The 17,964-nt window shown below is 41.3% G+C and overlaps 1 protein-coding gene across 1 annotated transcript in view; it reads right to left on the reverse strand.

Moving 5' to 3' along the window:
- Positions 1-848: 848 nt before the first annotated feature.
- Positions 849-17,964, reverse strand: part of LOC121363085 (connector enhancer of kinase suppressor of ras 2-like) — a 162,473-nt gene continuing 145,357 nt past the window's right edge. The window contains exons 17-22 of the mRNA XM_041485172.1: positions 14,952-15,023; positions 4,965-5,035; positions 4,124-4,227; positions 2,321-2,828; positions 1,818-2,017; positions 849-1,183 (exon numbers count right to left, since the gene is read on the reverse strand). Coding sequence (XP_041341106.1) covers positions 968-1,183; positions 1,818-2,017; positions 2,321-2,828; positions 4,124-4,227; positions 4,965-5,035; positions 14,952-15,023 — 1,171 coding nt within the window. The 3' untranslated portion in view covers positions 849-967. The remainder of the gene's footprint in view (positions 1,184-1,817; positions 2,018-2,320; positions 2,829-4,123; positions 4,228-4,964; positions 5,036-14,951; positions 15,024-17,964) is intronic.

Below are 17,964 nucleotides of genomic sequence, written 5' to 3' on the forward strand. Positions count from 1 at the left end.
TATAGATGTCAGTGTATCACAGAATGTAATTGATTAGTTCAGGAGGTTTTTTAAGCTTCATTCTCATGCTTTTTTTGAATTTTGTGACTCACAGTCATGTGTCACTTAAATTCACAGTGAAGAAACGATGAAAACCTGCAGTATGTACCTTACTCAGTGCAGATTTTTTTCTTTCACCATGAAAAACTTCAAATCCTATTAAAACCTGTTGAAGTTGCAGCATTAGTGAACAACCAATATTGTTCTACTCATATCTTACCTCTGTGCCAAACCTGCGTGCTCGTGTTCCTTTGTTTAAAGGCAGGCACAGCACGTTACAAACACAGTATTTAAATGGCATGTACAGAGTGCCCATAGGGCCAGACTGGGATCTATTTCTTAGATGTACAGTGTACATTTTAAGGCACACTATAGGGATTGAGTTTACATTTTGATAAATCTGTCCTTTTATTTGCAAAGATGGTCACTACCTGGAAATGTTGCAAAAATAAATGTTCCTCTCTAAGAGTGGCCAATGTATTCATGTCTTCATTTTTATATTTTTTCTCAAGAAAAAATGTGTGAAAATGTGAACTTTAGGGAATTTTAAAAGGAAATGTCAACTACCATGTTACATTTTATATACATAGATATGTATTTATATATATCTAAATATATAAAATGATTGCAGGAGCTCATACTATAAGCTGAGTTTTAGTACAGTACTTCAAATATACTGGTATTTATTTTCAGTTACACTTCTGCACCGCTTCTTCCTAATGCAGAGCTTGATACGGACATCGGTTGATAATAGCAAACAAAAAAATTCATAAAGAATATTACTGTCTTATCATGCAATGTAGTAGGCATCCTGTGGCACTATTCTCTTACCCAAGTATTTACAGTACTGCTGAGTACCTCAGCGGTAAATTCACCAGGGTTTGTCTGACTGCATGTGTCAGGCACCCAGCAGTGACCCAGGCTCCTGTCACACGTGAGTCTCGATGAAGGAGTGTGTGTGTGTCAGCATTGGGGCTGAGCTTGCCAGTTCAGAGGCTCCGTTTTGAGACTTCCCAGCAGCACTGTACTCACAAATGTCCAGGAAAAACTCATAGTTCTTTAATTTCCAATCTTTGAACTTCTTGGATGTTAAGTTGGGATCATCCAGAAGGCTGTTGATTACTGTGAGGTCCCCTTCCTTTGCCTGGCAAATTCCAGAAACACAGAGGATAGGTCAAAATGAAATTTGGTATTTCAGCACTTTATTTCTTCTTTAATGCCAAGTGCCAGGAAAACTACTATGGAAACTTTAATATTTACCTAAATTCAGGAACTATTACAGCATAGATTTTTGACAGCTGTCTGTGCCACCTGCTACAATTTGCCCATACGGAGTGCCAAATAATCCCGTTTTCCCCTTAAGATGGAACATATTTGCTTTAAAGGATTTTTAGTTTCTTTGAAACTTCATTTTAAAGCTACAAAAAAAGCATTAACAGTAGAAACATAAAGATATTAAGGACAAGGGGGAATGACTTCACACTGCCAGAGGGCAGGGTTAGCTGGGATGTTGGGAAGGAATTCCTGGCTGTGAGGGTGGGCAGGCCCTGGCACAGATGCCCAGAGAAGCTGTGGCTGCCCCTGGATCCCTGAAAGTGTCTAAGGCCAGGGTGGAAGGGGTTTGGAGCACCCTGGGATAGTGGAAGGTGTCCCTGCCATGGCAGGGGTGGCACTGGATGAGCTTTAAGGTCCCTTCAACCCACCAGCATTCTGCGATGCACAATTAGACTTTTCCTACTTTATATTCCTTGCACACAAAATCAGGGATAAAGCCTTACTTTTAAAGTGCTCTTGAGGACTCGGATGTGGTGCAGCTTCTCGTTGATCACTGGGTCATTGCATCGCTTCACGAAGGACTTGCGGAACTCCTGCTTGGTGGAGGGACGCTGCTCTCCGAAAGCTGACAGACTGGCTTCTTCCAGAGTTCTGTAGAGCTCTTGCAGACCATCTGTGATTTCTTCAATTTCTCTTACGTTTTCTGAAAGGAAAGAAAGAACCCTAACAACAAACCTGATCATTCTGTTGAAGTCTCTAAAATCAGCAATACTGCAACTTCAGTACTACATTAACCGATTACTCAGTTCTGCAGTGTTAGTTTTGATGAGACAAGAACATCATCCCAAAACTCAATTTTTAGCACTACATCCTGGCATTTCAAGTACAAACTCCTGCGTTTGCCAACATCCAGCAGTTCAACCACAAAATCCTCACTGAGAACAGCGGCAATACTGCTCTGGATTTTGATGGCAGTAAAGTGGAGCAGAAATCTCCCAGAGCTTACCTTCTCCACAGAAACTATTGTGCCTTCTAAGAGGAACCTTCTCATCCGGACTGTCGTCGGTCCCCTCAATGGACTTCACGCGTCCCTTCCCGCGGACGTCTCTGTTTCGGGGAAGGCTTTGGCTGCGTGGTTTCTGGGGCCGCCCGTGGGAGCTGTGTCCCCTCGGACATTCCACCAGAGGAAAAGGCCCATCCTGCTCAAAATTGTGGCGCCTCTGGACGGGCAGCGTGGCTTGTCTCCGTTTGTCCGGTGACATTCCGGGCCGGCCGCTCGCGTACTCCGCCTCCGGAGGGACGGTCTGGAGGAAATGGAGCCCTGAGCTGGTTAAGGGAGTCTCTATCAGGTCCTGCCACGAGCGCCGTTCTCGGTAGGGAGGCCTGCACCCCGAGGAGTGCGTGCTGCCCGCCGCGTCCTGCCGCGAGTCCTCGGCAGAAGAGTGGGAATGCGTGGATTCGCTGGAAAAGTGTCGGCCTTGTTTGGCTTCAGGGAATGGACTTGAAGAATTCACCTGGAAAAATACAAAAACATCTGCCCATGAGATGATGCTTTGAACAGACCCAAGGAAATGACTGCAGTGTAAAACGCTCTATATCTAGTAATCAGATGGACTCATGGGTTGGATTTGTCATAACATGAACCACTGTAAACAGAAGAGAATTAGCAGTGACAACTTTTATACAAGTGCTCTTTTAACCACTCCCTATTCTTGTTTTGCACATTCTCTGCCCACAAGCAATTCCTGATGGAAAGAAAAGTGTAACACTGGTGCAGGTTTCCTGAAGACCCATCCAGCTTACACTCAGTGCAGCTGAGGACAGTGGAAGTCTCCAAAAGAAACCATAATCGGATTTCCTTTCTTTTTTTTTTTAGGGGCCAAACAGAAAAAAACCAAAAAACAAACCCAAACAACAAAAGCTTCAGCACCCAGGAAGATTTTTGGCTGGGGGACTGTTGAACTTGTGAAACTATTTGAGTGAATTCTCTGGGTCTGTGTATAAATTTAATTCAAAACAAAGAGAAAGGCAAAAATGTGGAAAAACAGAAAGGGAGGGGCTTAACCTGTATCCCAGTTGATAAAACAGCATCACATGGGTGAAAATCAGTCTGAGCTTCACCCATGTGATGCTGTTGTCTCAGTCACTCTTTCTTTGGTTCTGGCTGTGTGAGGATCATGTCATTCACGCTGAAGAAAAATCTGAAAGAAAAATAGAGAACAGTCCTATCTGTGCTTGGAATCATAGAATAATTATCATAATTGCCTGTGTTTTGTCTAATAGTAATGTTCTATTTGCAATACTGTCATTACCATGGTATTGTACAAAAAAACCCCTTTCCTAGAAAGATTTGTTCTTCAAAAAAGAACTAAAACATGATTACTGGGTGAATGTGAGCTGATCTTAATCTCTAGCATCCAGTATCCAATATTAATAACTGAAAACTAGTCTCAATTAATACAAACTATCCCATCCATCACATTCTTTTCACATTCTTCAGTGAAGGTAAAATTTTAATATTCTGTTCCTGTTATGATGTGTAGTTTTACCAATCCTACAAAAAAAGGTCATGGTCTGGTGACAGATCTGTGTCAGGAGACATTTACCTCTCCTTTCTTCCTAACTGATTTGCTATGGAAAAATCCTGCTCTTGGCTCACGAGGAGCAGCAGTAATTTCATTTTTACAATCACATCCGGCTTTGTTCCGCCGCCTTTATGTTGTTTAAACATCCCAGGACCAGGGAAGCGCAAGTGAAGGCCCAGAGGTGTTTTTGGTGACCTTGGGCACATGCAGAGTGTGTGACTCACTGAGGGGGTGCGGTGGTAGGTGTCACACAGCGCGGAGGAGCCCTCCTGCTTCAGCGTCAGGGAGCCATCGATGTCGTCCTGGTCGCTCTCGCTCCAGTAATCTGCTGACAAAGCATTCCAGGTCTCACTCGGGTGCTTCTCCACCAGAAAGCAGATCCCACATTTTAGCAACGTCCTTCCAGGGCAAGGTAAACGTTCCCCAGTCCCCTGCAGGGCTCGGCAGCTGCTCAGGAAGGGGCTGGTGGGAAGGTCTGGCCCCTCAAACAGGGAGTGCAGGAAGCTCTGAGTGCTTTGGGGAAGGGTTACAGAAGGCAGCTCAGGCACCTGACTGCCACTGCACATAAAAACCAACTTCTGCTCATGGACTTTCACACAGAAACCTCATTCCAGATGCTGAAGTAGAGCCAAGCCTGAACACTTAATTTAACTGGGCATTACAGGTTCCAGTGTGGGTGATGGGGAGAGGACAAGGCTGGCACCTGAGCTCAGGAGGTGCAAACAAATATTGCTGAAGCACATTGCCCAAAGTCTGCGATGGTTTTACGGGGTGAACATCCCTGAGGGCTGGGATCTGGGAGATCACACCTCACCCTGAACCCCGCATTCTCTTTATCACTGATTTTATTTCTTAAAATTACTGCTCAGGATTTTATTTTCTTTGGTGGTAGCACCAATAAATGTAGTTCTTCGAGGAAATGTATTCTTATCAAAATAGATATTTGGAAAGATATGGCCATATGTCGGTAAAGAAGTCAGTTACGACCCCTCCAGCTTTATTGAAATACTGAACAGATTTGTACTGTGTGCTCTCTTCTCCTAATTATAATCACTGAAGCATTACCTTCATCTGGGTGAATATCCTTGTCATCAGGTGTGTAACCAATTGCTGCGAGACCCAAACGATTCATCCATCTAACAGAACGAGAAAAATGAGGAAGAGAGGTATTTAAAAGGAGCATCTCATGTAAATCTGAAGGCATCCACATCCTTAACATCTGGAAAAGTCAGACACAACACCTAAACAAAAAGGCTGTTAGACCCACAATTCAGATATACTGGGTGGTTAACTGGGAGTGAAGGATCTATCACATTTATTCTATTTATTCTATTGCTATTTATTTCAAGAACTTGCCTGAATTGCCGAAATACTAGAAAATAAAATAGAATTGTGATAATTATTGCCTGAAAACCTGTGTTGGGAAATGAGTTGTATTAGACTCATATCCTCAGAAAGCTAAAACAGCCTGTGGCAGTTTGGTTATTTGCTAGTCTGGATTCACAATGCTGGAGATATGAACACTTAGTGTTGTTGAGCTGTTATATCAGCATTATTTTCCCTTAATTTCTTTAATACAGACTTCTGGGTTTCTAAAGTCCTGGTAAACTGCAAGTGCTTCAATATTTTCACTTTCCATTGGATGTGCTGGTTTCTTTCTTTGTCCTCAAATTATTTCGTTTGATAGGAAATAAGATTCTTTACTTCCTTATGGAAATATTATAGTTAATCTTGAGGAAAATACCTTTTGAGTTTTCTTGGCAAGATGAGTGGATGTTTATACAACATATAATTGAAAAACTAAGGAAAAAAGGAAATGAACACGCAGAGGGAAAAGTCACTTCTTAGTGTTCAGCAAATGGAAAATCAAGAACTATCTTATTTTCATCGACAAGGAGATATAACCAAAGAAAAAAGCCCTAATAGTGACATCTATAATGCCTGGGATGTTTTGAACCATTCCCTTCCTCAGTGACTAAATTCTTAATTATCTAATTAATTTCCCAGAAAATTGATGTGAGAGTTTATCTAGAAGCAGCTCTTTTTTCCTTTTTGAACATTTGCAACATCAAATTTGTTAATAATTATCTTCTTGGTTAATGAATATTATGACAAAGCCATCTTTCACAGGCCTCAAGTCAGACATTAGTGAACAGTACATGCAATATCAAAAGCACGAGTTGTTTTGCAGATTACAACAAGAAAACTCTTCAGTGTCATTCTTTCCCACTTGTACTAGGGAAGAAAAAAAGCTTTTAAGGATGTGTGTGACTGTTATTGTCCAGGAGTGTGTGGGAGATGGGAGGCACAGCAAGGAGGCAGAAAATGAAGGAAGAGTGAACTCTCCACTAAAAATAGCTCAGAGTTCAGCACGTATCGATCCCCTGCTCCCAGCAGCTCCGCAGAGGCTCCCAGCAATGATCCCCATCTCAGATATTGATACAGCCTGACTCACTGCCCGGCCTGCACACAGCCTGCCCGCATCTTGTGGCTTTCCTAAGTGGCCAAAGGGGACAGCAATGTCCACTTCTTACAGGGAATTGTGAGAGGGTTTAATTTACTTGCAAAACTATGAAAATAAAGAACTGTACAATCATATTGCTTTGCCTCTCAGTATTAAGCCAGAAGTCAGCAAATTGGAGATGAAAATGGAAATGATGATTAGTTTTCCCAAATACCAACTGCAGGCTTAGCACTGCTTACAGCCGTTGTTTGCATCAACACATCAATAACTCATCTTTATCATGAGGGAAGTACATTTAAAATGGATTAACAGATTTACAGAAGAGCTTTTGCACAGTGCTCTGCAGCATCATTTCCCTCAGCACACGGTGCCTGCATTGCCTGGCGTTTGCTTCCCTTGCAGGGCAGATCCTTCACTGCAGGAATGGCAGTGACATCACTCCCTGCTCGTTAGCAGGCATTTCTATTCACCAGTTTTTCATCAGTTGTTCCCGAGTTTCTGAACTCATTAGCACTGGAGCAAAATAGTTTTAGTCATACTTTGCCATATGCCTTTGGCAATTAAGCAGGATGGCTCAGTGCCTTCAACTGAGGTTCTGCCTAAGCACCAATGATAAATTAGGACTAATTACCGTTTTCCAAGTTAAAACAGACTCAGCTATTTCTGTGGTCAGTGCATGGAAATTTATATTGTCTTAAATTTCTTGCAAAATTTCTTTTGTTGCTCATTGTTAATTTGAGGGTGTCAGATCTTGGAATCAAATAGAGACACCAGCTGAAGTGTTAGGATTAACCTCCCAGAGCCAGGGATGCTCTGAGGATACCCAGAGTATCAGCTTTATGCATGTGGCCTCAATGGCCAAATCTGGAATTAGCTGAAGTTAATCTTCCTTCTCTAAGGCTGCTCAGGCTTTTCTCTTCCAAAGGCCAAGATCATCCCCAGCTAGAGTTACAAGGACTTTCTTACCTCATTTACCACAATTCAGTCAGCTCTTGGTCAAGGCAACATAAAGGGTTATCTGATGACATTCAGTAGCTTATCATGATAAAATCTCTTTGGATAAAAGAACTAGAATCTCCATTTTAGGTTTTGTGCTTTTAAGAAAAGCATGAGTGAATGTTTTTGAGGTTAATCAGGAGATATACAAGTGGTGAGATTACAGCTCATTTTCTTACAGTTAATTTTTTTTCCCAAGGAAATGCAAACTCAGTTCGAAAGGAACCCTGCATAAACTTGATGAATTTCCTTGATGAGCAAACCACTTTCATTTTTCAGAAAACTGCAGGTTTTTCAAGGTTATAAAAAGCTCTTTGTGGAGAGCCTGGAAAGGCAGGCAGTTGGTTCTGAACTCTGTCCCAGGTGCCCTGTGGGCAAAGGTTGGGTTCCAGCTGGTGCTGGGAGCTCCTGTCGGAGCTGGCTCCCGAGGGATGGAGGATGCACATCCCATGGAGGGTCTGAGTGCTGCAGCTGCCAGCACAGCCCCAGGGCTGGAGTGCTGGTTGGGGTTCTGGAGCTGTGCCCCACCTGCTCTGGGTTTTCCCTGTGGCCACGAGGAGGCCTGGGCTGCCCTAAGGGGCACCTTTGGGATGTCAGTGCACCCCAGGCTGGGCTCCCTCACCCCAAATCCTGCCTTTTTACCTGGATAACTTCAACAACTCTTCCCTGTTGGTAATTAAACAACTTAACCAGGATGCTTCACTGAGTCTAGGCCACCCAACAGAGCAGGGGGTTTGCATTCTGGATGGAAATTGTGATGACAGAACAGCACTAAATGTCCCATGGATCCTCTGCCACAACTCTTTACCTCCAGGATTGTAAAATCCCCATAAGACACAATCACTTACCCTGTAACAACCTACAGGGAACCAAGAAGTGGGTTGTTTTTTATTGCCTGTGCTCCAGTGAACCAAAGGCAGGGAAAGATGCGCCTCCGGTAAAGTCATCAAAATGCACGAGTAAATTTTGTACTTTGTCTCAGTTAAATTCTAAATAAATCAGGCTTGGTTGTAATTAATTTTGTTGGTTACAAACAGGCACTGTTGTCATTGCTTTGGGATAAAATAGAGCTGCCTGGTAGTATTTAAGTTAAATTTACTGAGATAATTCTGGTTATTACCCAGGGATTACAGCCCGTCTGAGAGTCTGAGAGTCTGATTCTTCCCCAGGCCTGGGCTGTGCTGAGCGAAGGCACCAGGGCAGTGAGGAGCTGTCACAGCCTGAGACTGAGGAGTGAATCACCCTAAAACACCCCAAACACACCAGGAGCACATTCAGCTACCGACAGAAACACTGGGAAATGTTAAAGGGGGCCAAACAACTGGGAACAATTGCACATTGCCTTGCTCCCCTAACACTGTTGGAAACAAGAATATGCCACTCCTCAATGTACAAATTAATGAATTTCTGTTTCCTGGCTTTCACAGTTTACTCTGCTGAGCCAGCCCTAGGGCAGTGGGAGGTTCTGGGAGTGAAGGCAATGAGAGTTTCCACAGTGGATCACACTCACCCCCTTGGCTGCTCCTTTCTACAGATCCAGAGTGAAAAATCACAAATAAAAAATTAAAACAGCTTGGACAATCTCAGTTGTCCAATTGGAGAGAACTATTTTGCTTAGTGTAGGAGAATGAAAACAAAGGGAAGAGGATAACTTTTTTAATCTTCCTACAAAAAAGGGGTGAAAAGTTACAATTTTTAGGTTAAAGTTACAACTACTTCATAAACCCATGGAGAAGAAGTGAAATTCTGTGGCTCAGAAAAGTTTGATTTGCTAATATCCTCACTTATTGCACATACCAGGTGGCTGGTTTTAGAAAAAGCTATTTAATTCAAATGAATATGTAAAAAATTATACATCCTGAAAAGGTGCAAATTCAAGAAAAAGTCCAACTACTTTCATTATTTCTCTCTGATAAATGCTCCTTTAAAAATGACGTCTATGAAATCCTGACACATTAACAGAAAAAATAAATAAAATATACTTCCTATCTTCCTTGCGTCTTTTCATTATTAATTCTTGCCCTTGTACCCCACCTCAGCTTTGTGTTAGAAATATTTCAGTGCAGAAATATTTTTTTCATTTTTGAGATTGCATCTACATTTGAGATTATTTGGTTAAAAGGAAAAACTAGCACTAAGTAGAAGTTCAATTTCTCTTAAATCAAGTTATCTTTAAGTCCATTAAAGATTCCCTTGAACCATTTATCTCATACATAGAATTTATTCAGTGAAGTTTACACTTAATTTCTGATCAAAAGCTTTGTATTATTTTTTTTTACATCACTGGGATAATCAGATTCCAGAATTCACAGTAAAATTCTTTGCAATTCACAATTAAATTTAAAAATCGATTTTTTTGCTTGTTATGTAGACTTCTCTCACCAGTCTTTCTTACTGAACACCTGAAAAATCAGTGCATTTCCCATTTGGCTTCCTAAGGTACATTATTTTCCCTATTTTCTATGATTATGCAGGTAATACATGCATTTAAGAGAATAAAGGGTGCTGTAATAGGAGTGGCTGAAATGCTGCCTTGATTTTCCTCCACACAAAAGGAGCCCCAGAGCCTCTCCTGGTGAAATGTGACCCTGAGCAGATCCTGCTGCATGAGCTCATCCCTGCCTGTACCAGCCCCACAGCTCTGTCTCTGCTTTGGATTTGTCACACTTGCTGGGATTTGTTAAGCAAAATCATTCACGGGATAAACTCTGAGTACTCTCAGATTTGATAATTTGACATGACTGTTGATCTTGTTTCATGCATTGTCTTCTTAGATTTGTCAGGCTGGAAAAATAGGAAAAAAGCCTGAGACAGCTTAAGAATTGACAAGTGAACCAATCTGTGCCCTCCTTGCATGTGCATCTGCTTCATGCACTTAATGGGATTTTTTTTTTATTTTTAATTTTTTTAACTTTCCTCTGTCAAACAAATGCACAATTTTGTCTCTGTACTCAGAAGTCTGGTTTGGTGTGGGTGGTTTTTTTTGGTTTGTTTTTTGTTTTCCCCAGTGGGTAATTGTCAAAAGAAATTCACTGCTTTGTAGCAAATAAATTACCTTTCTGGTACCAGCATTTTACTGTACAGATATAATTGTGTATCACAGAAAATAAAAGCACACAATAACTGATAGGCTATTTGATCCAGAACCAATAATAAACGCTAAAGAAATCACCAAGACAGTCACAAAAACTCCCTCAACTGGAACTTCTCTTTACTTACTCAAACTTTTGCCCCACCTTTCACCAAATGATTGGCCCAAAGGAAAGCTCTGGAGAAAGAAAGCTTTGTTTACAAGCAAGACAACTGAACTTAGCATGGCATAAACTATGGGTAGGGGTTTGGGGTTTAGAGGTGAAGTTTTTAAAGAAATGGGATGATTTACTTGTAAAATTTTGTAATCTGCTTCTACATAGTTTCTAAAAACTCAGCTCAAATAGGCCAAATAACACTGTTAAATGTCTGGCTAATTCATTATGATGAAATTTCTTATTTCTATTACTTATTTCTATTACTAAATCTTCAGATTTGGCAGAGTTACCTCAGTATCTCCAGCCTAAGGTCACAATTATGACTTGGCTGTGACGCCGCCTTCAGCTCAGAGAGGTGCAGGGCTGGAATCACTAAATCTGCTCTATGAAATGCAGCTACAGTGCTTGGCTCCCAGAAGAACTCTATCAATTCACACTGGTACTGTTTGCAGCAGTATTTGATGAAGTTAATTTTGTAATTTATGCTGGGGCAGAAAGCCAGGGCAGAGCCTGCCTCCTGCACGAGGGATGAACTCGCCCAGCCCTGATTTGGGTGGTGCTGGAAAATCCCAATTGTGCACTGCAAACTCCATCAGCCACTGGGGCTGGGATGGAGTGAGGGGGAAATGGAACTTCACAAGTCTAGGGCAAATCATTCAGAAACTGCAGAAAGCAGGAGCCAGGTGACTTGCCCAGGAAAGGAGGTTTGGAATATTCCAGCTCAGTGCTGGGAATTCCTGGTGCAGTATTTTGCCCCAACAGGGCGCAGCAGCTCCACTGTCACCCTGTGCACTCCCATGGTTTCACCCAGTCCTTGGGGCCTGCAGCTGATTCTGATCAGAAAATTGTTTTACTTGTGCTGCACTTAAGGAGCTTTTATGTGAGAACAATAAATTAGAGGGCTGGCGTGGCCTCGGGCATGGATTTGAAACAAGTTTATGTGAACATAAAAGGAAGAAAGGAAAACCTGCTCTTTATGATTATTTACAACACCATTGGGAAGCTCCATTCCAGGGATTTCTGTTTGAAAAGTACCTTTCATGTTCTGCAGCATTATCTCCTGGCTTTTCAGCAAGTAAGGGGCTGAGAGTAAGAGCTCTGTAACAATTTACTCAGCTCTATTTGATAAAGAGCTGGTGAATTAGGCCAGACAGATCTGACAATCTCCTGCTCACTTGTCCAGTTTAAGGGGGAAAATGTCTAAGAGCTGAAACTTTTAGTTGCCAAGAGCTTTACTTGGGTGCCAGTTTATATAAAGTGAAGACTAAGTGCATTGAAACTGGAAAAGATGTGTTAATCCTGGCTCACCATCTGATTGGGCCAAGACCTGCCAAAGAGACCAACATGCCTGAAATTTAAGGAAGAAAACGGAATTAACTTTAGTAATAAACAGGATGATTTAGGGAAAGCCTTGACTAACTCACTTGGTTATACTCCATATGTAAAAGTAGATAGGAGATACCATAACATTTGCTTAATTCAGAATACTTCAATTTTCAAACCGTTCTTTTTTAAGAGAAATATTTTTCCAAACAGGTCTTGGAAAATATAGGAGTGAGCCCTACAAAAATCAATCATCATTCTGTTTCAGTAGCAACTATTTGTTATATTTCTTGAATGAATGCCAAAGATTTATGGGAGTTATTAAAATTGCAAAGTTAACCCAGTTATTCAAATCAAAAGTGATCAAATTATTCAGCCTAAAATAGAAACTTTAAAAAAATTAATATTTGGAGTCCATGATGAGACTGCAAATGCACTGCCCTGCATTTCAATGGCATGTAAGTTTTAAATAACATAGATATTGTAAAACAACCGAATATTAAATTCAATGCTAATTAAAGCCATAAACAGGTTATGTGTGGTGTGGTAGGAGATGAAGCACTTCTGGGAAATAAGGCCTTTAACAAGCTTGGAGCAGCAAGCTAGAGATGAGCTCATCAAGTTCATTATTAATTCATTTCTAAGAACACGGCTCTGCTCGTGTAAGACCTGACAAAACAGCACGAGCATGAATTTTGCAAACCCAAGTAACACAGCAGGCAAAGCTCAGCCACAGCTGAGTGCCTCGGTCTGCTACAGAATAATCCAGCCCCACTCGCTGGGGTCCAGCTCTTCCTTCAGCAGTGTGGGGTTAAAGGCACAGGAAAATATTCCAGAGTGGAAAAAAAATTAATAAACAGTGAATCTGGGGTGAGAAACTCTAAAAAGAGCTGTTACAACAAAAGCTGGTGGTCAAGGCAGTTGAAGAAAGGATAAAATTCCCCTCATAGTGAATAAGGAATGTTCCTCTCCATGCCAGGGCTCCTTCACTTTTCAGCATGAGGGATCCCCCTTTCCATCAGCAGGGAAAATCCACTAAAATTCTGTGCTGCAAACAGGAGTGAGAGATACCTCGTAAAATATTTGCTCTGTTTCCTCACATTATGAGGCTAGCAATTCACAGGGAAGAGAGAGATTTGTGGAATCAGTATTTTAAACACATTTTTTCATCTATGAATCTTGCTTCCTCATTTCATATTTCACCCAGGATCTCTGGGAGGAGGAATTCCAGGAAGGCTGGAAGAGCTGCAGGGGTGCCCAGGGATGTTACAGAGGGAGCAGAGTTATCCATCATTGGGCTGGGGAGTGAATTCCAATTGCTCTGCAGGGACAGAACTGCTGAAGGGAAAATACTGCACAAAATACTTCAAGTAGAAGTTCACCCTTTGCCTGCTTCCCAAAAATTCAGGGAAAAGGCTCTTGTAAATTCCAAAGTAAATGATGTGAAGGATGGTGTGGCATGGAAGGACACGCTGGCACCTTCCCAGCTGCTCCTGTGCTCCAAGGCCTCATTGCAGCTTCCTGGGCCCCCATGGGAAAATCAATGATGTTGTAAAAGCAGCTCATTGAATGTATGTCAAGACTTCCTGGTTTTCCTGGAGTCAGAACATTTTATGTATAATTTATAGATATGATCAATGGCACTTCAACAAATGAGAGCTACCCCAGCAGCTGAAATCAAGAGAGACCAGGCAGAGTTAAACCAGTAAAACATCCTCACTTGGGTTTTGTCCAGACAAACCTGAACCACACCACAGAACTGGGCAGTTGAACATTAACAGCCTTGAAAAAAATTTTTTCAGCAAACTTATACCCTGAAAGTATCCCACTCCTGATAATTGAGGCTCATCACCCTCCTCTGTGCAGGATGAGCAGGCCTCCACAGTTTCACCCCAGCCAGGCTCACAGCCCAGCATACCTGAAAAGCCATGTAAGACCAGAATATAAATATTCAGTTTTTAAATAAATGGTTTTTAGGCCTTAATATTCCAAAGGAAAAACCCCATCCGTATCTGTCTTCCCAAGCTGGCAAACATTAAGAACAACTCAAAGTGTAAGTAAGAACATCTCAAAGTGTCAGTTATCTGTGCCAGGACAGATTTAAGACTTCCCAGGATGGTGACCTTGTCCCAGGTGTCCTTGTGCTTTCCACCTCAGCTGGGAATAAACAAATTTCTGAGGTACCAGGAGGAAGGAGGACATCTGACTCTGCCTTTTGGGAACTGACACCCTGTCCCACCTCCATCCAACCTTGGCCTTCACCACTGAATCACAAAGGAGAAGCACGGAGTAATTTGGGCTAGAAGAGCTCCCAGGAGGTGCCTGTTCCCACAGCCACCCACAGCAGGCCAGCTTTAATGTTGGATCAGGTTGTCCAGTGCCTTGTCCAGTCAGAAGTTTGGAATGTCCCCCCAGCACATCCAAGGACATTTAAAACTCACTACAACACCAAAAATGGAATTTTGCTTGCCTCTGCTCTGTGTTGGGACAGTGATGTGGTGAATAAAATTAATTACTGCTGATTTTCTATGTTGTTGGGGGTTGTTCTTGGCACTGGAAGGGGAATATACATATATATATATATATATATATATATTTATATATATATTTTATATATACACACCCCCCCCACCACCTGGGTGTACTCTGTATGAGCTTTGTTGTGGCTGCAGTGTTTGATATACCAGAAACACTGATCCCACTTAGACTTCCATCCTTTACCTACAAAACATCACAAGGGTGATGAACATAAGCCCATCAACAACAGAAGAAATTCTAATTAACAGAGATGAGACCAACACAAGGAACTTCCCTTTGCAGAGCTAAGACATGTCGTGGCAGGAAATGTCAGTGAAGTGAGCCACAGAATGTAATGTATTTACTGGAATTAATGGAAAACTAATTCCTGAGAACACCATGAGCCAGCATTCCATCAGGCTCCAGGAGGATATTCTGTGAGAGATGAAATACTGAAGCACCAGGATAAAGAACATCCCACAACAAAGGGGACACACAACTCACCTGTTCATCTCTTCAAGGCAGTCGGTTGCGAAGTAGAAGCTCTTTATTTTGGGGTGACATGCTTTGAAGGCACTATAAAAAGAGCACAAAGAATAAAAACCACCTTTTCTTTCAAACATCTTGTCTACAAATACACCAGACTGTCCTGCTCTGTAATTCTTCAGCATGTTACAGCTTTCATAGGCGTTTTTCATCTTCAGTCTGAATTTTGCTGTCTAAATTTATCGATGGATTCCCCCAATCTGATTTCGTCTAGGTTTGTGAGCCTCATACTTTGCAAAAATTTCAAAAGCACTTGAATTACTTAAAAATATAATTCCTTTTGATAACCACTGATGTTGTACATCTAAAAAATTCTTGGGTGAATTTGAAAGTCTTATTGAGTATATTCAAGTACATCTTAGTTGTATTCCAAAGATCAACTAAAGCAATAAATGTTTGATCCCCCCACCTCTTCTCATGTATTTGATGACAGCTTTATGTTCTACAAAAAGAAATGCAGAGGGGTGCCAACTCGAGCTAGAAATCACTGGAATAATAGATAATAATCAGATGGCATGGGTGATTATAGTTCACATAAAATGCTTTTTGTTAATGCTTTTATGTGGTCTAACCCCTGAGCTCTCCCTCAGCTGAGCAGTTGAAAACTGCTAAGAACAATAATCACAGTTTTTACAAATTTTTTATGTGAGTATAATGAAAAGGAGTTTTGCTATCAAGGAAACCAGAAGGTCCCAGCATTAAAGATTATTAATTTGATTAGCTGGCAAATGTTAAAAAAATGCCACACTATCATTCATAACATTTATGTTAAAATATGACATTTATATGGTAATTACCAGATGTAAGAATTAGATTAGGAATCATTACACGTGGAATTATGAAGAACCTGTGATGCAATGTTTCCACTATTAATAGCTTAAATGCAAATGAGTGTTTTATTAATTACGATGACTTATTGCAGTTTTCAAAGACAAGATGAAAGCTGAAGAAGCTTCACCTGGACACAGTGATTTTTTAATTATGATTATTTATACATATATAATTAATACAAATTTTTTATAATTTTTATAATTTTTTATAATTAATACAAATTAATTGCATCCAGCAACAGCTTTCCTAACAAAAGCCCTCCAACAGATTTCTGAATTTCTGTGCAGTTTCTGTTTTCATGAGATTAGGGATATAAAGGGTAAGGTTATCTTTGCACAGAGGGTTATCATTAAATATTAAATTCCATAAAAGGAGGCTGTAGAGGTATTTAAGTGTTGTTTTGGCATCTGGACGGTGATAATTTCCACTGCAGAGCCTCACTGCCCTGGCTACTGCTACTTTGCAAATGAAAGCAGTGAGTGACTGAAATCCCACACAGGGATCCGTGGTGCCCACTAGATGGCACAGGCTTGTTAATTATCTCTCTTCATCATTATATAAATGCAGTTTTAAGTACGCTCTGATCAACTTTATGCTTTCTTTTAACTGATTGCTGTGATATGATTTTAGTGTCAAGAACTCTTATCATTCTTAGTCTTCTACTTCTGCTGTGGAACTTTTTAATCCCTCCATGCCAGCTGAGTACCAGCAACTCCAATGGTTCTGTGCAAACAGCTGTGGGTAAGAAAGGTGGAACAGCTTTGTGTGTTTGGGAATTACAGCATGGCACACCTTTAATTACACAGAGATTAGCAAATACTGTACTTCCAACAGAAATTCCTCACACTACTACATTTTTGATGCTGAAAATAGAAAATCCTGACTAAACAAACACTCCTGCATCGTTCTACTGTTGGTGTGAATTCTCTGCAGCATCTGCACCTTCTCCTGCTCCACTTGCCCAACCATCTCCCAGTGGGATTGGCTCAGATTGGAGAGGATTTAGGTGCTGGATCTAAAGATCCTAATCCTTTTGGCTAATCCTGAGACAATATCACATGATGGAGTTTCTGCTTGTAAATAGGATTATTTTCCTGGACAGGAAATTTAAATACATACAGGCAATCAAATGCCAGTGATGGGGTTTCATGTCAATGTTAATGGGTGGAAGTTAGTGTGATAAACAGAGTGTACTTTGGCTCCACTGTGCTCCTGTCATGTGATAAAATCTATGATTAGTGGATCATTGTCTAGTGGAAGGTGTCCCTGCTCACGGTAGGGGTGGAATGGGATGATCTTTAAGGTCCTTTCCAACCCAAACGAGGCTGTGATCCTGTGATTATTAGAATATTTTACATTCTCACAGAACCCTGCCTCAGTTAAGGCACAGAGAGGTGAAATCAGGAGTGTGCAACAGGTCAGGCACTGTCTGCAGGCTCCTGGCTCAGCTGTTGTGAACGTGTCATAAAATGCAGAAAGAGCAGGAAATTTGTCAGGGTAAATCAGGTAAATGCTGCAGGTCTGGCTGCTTTTGCAAAGGAGTTCCCACATGCCAGGTCCCTGCAAACAGCTCTAATTGGTTACTGTATGAATGTTCCTTGAGATCTTTCTGCCTGATATTGTGATCATCTCCTGAGATAGTGAACGTTAAAGCTGCAATAATGTATTGCACTGTTACATATCTGCAGACTGCAGAAAAGAGATCTTTATTGCTATGAAATGGAGATCCCAGTTCTGTGCAAACTTGTGATTGAAATGTACTGCAGTTCTGTGTCAGGACTGCAAAACACAACAATAAATCCATCTCCATCTCCCAGCAGTGTCACTGGGATTATTATTAGGGAAGTGTTTAGATACATTTCTAGCATTAGGAACTGCAATCTCCGCAGGAACAATTTGAGATGTATAAATAGGAATAATTTAGAGGAATTATATCTATATATTTACATTTGGCTTGGTTTGGAGGGCCCCAGACTGGCTGCAATAATCAAGATGTGGGGTGGTGAGTGCCAGTTTGAAGAATACTCCCTCCATCCATTGGCTGCACTCCAGTTAACACAGCCCAGAAGTTTCTTCCCTGTGGGGCCCCACTGGTGGCTGAAGGGGGCTTTGCTGTCTGCAAAGGCTGTCAAGTTGTTTT

The sequence above is a fragment of the Pyrgilauda ruficollis genome, unplaced genomic scaffold (genome assembly GCF_017590135.1).
Source record: "Pyrgilauda ruficollis isolate IOZ18807 unplaced genomic scaffold, ASM1759013v1 scaffold7, whole genome shotgun sequence".
NCBI lineage: Eukaryota > Metazoa > Chordata > Aves > Passeriformes > Passeridae > Pyrgilauda > Pyrgilauda ruficollis.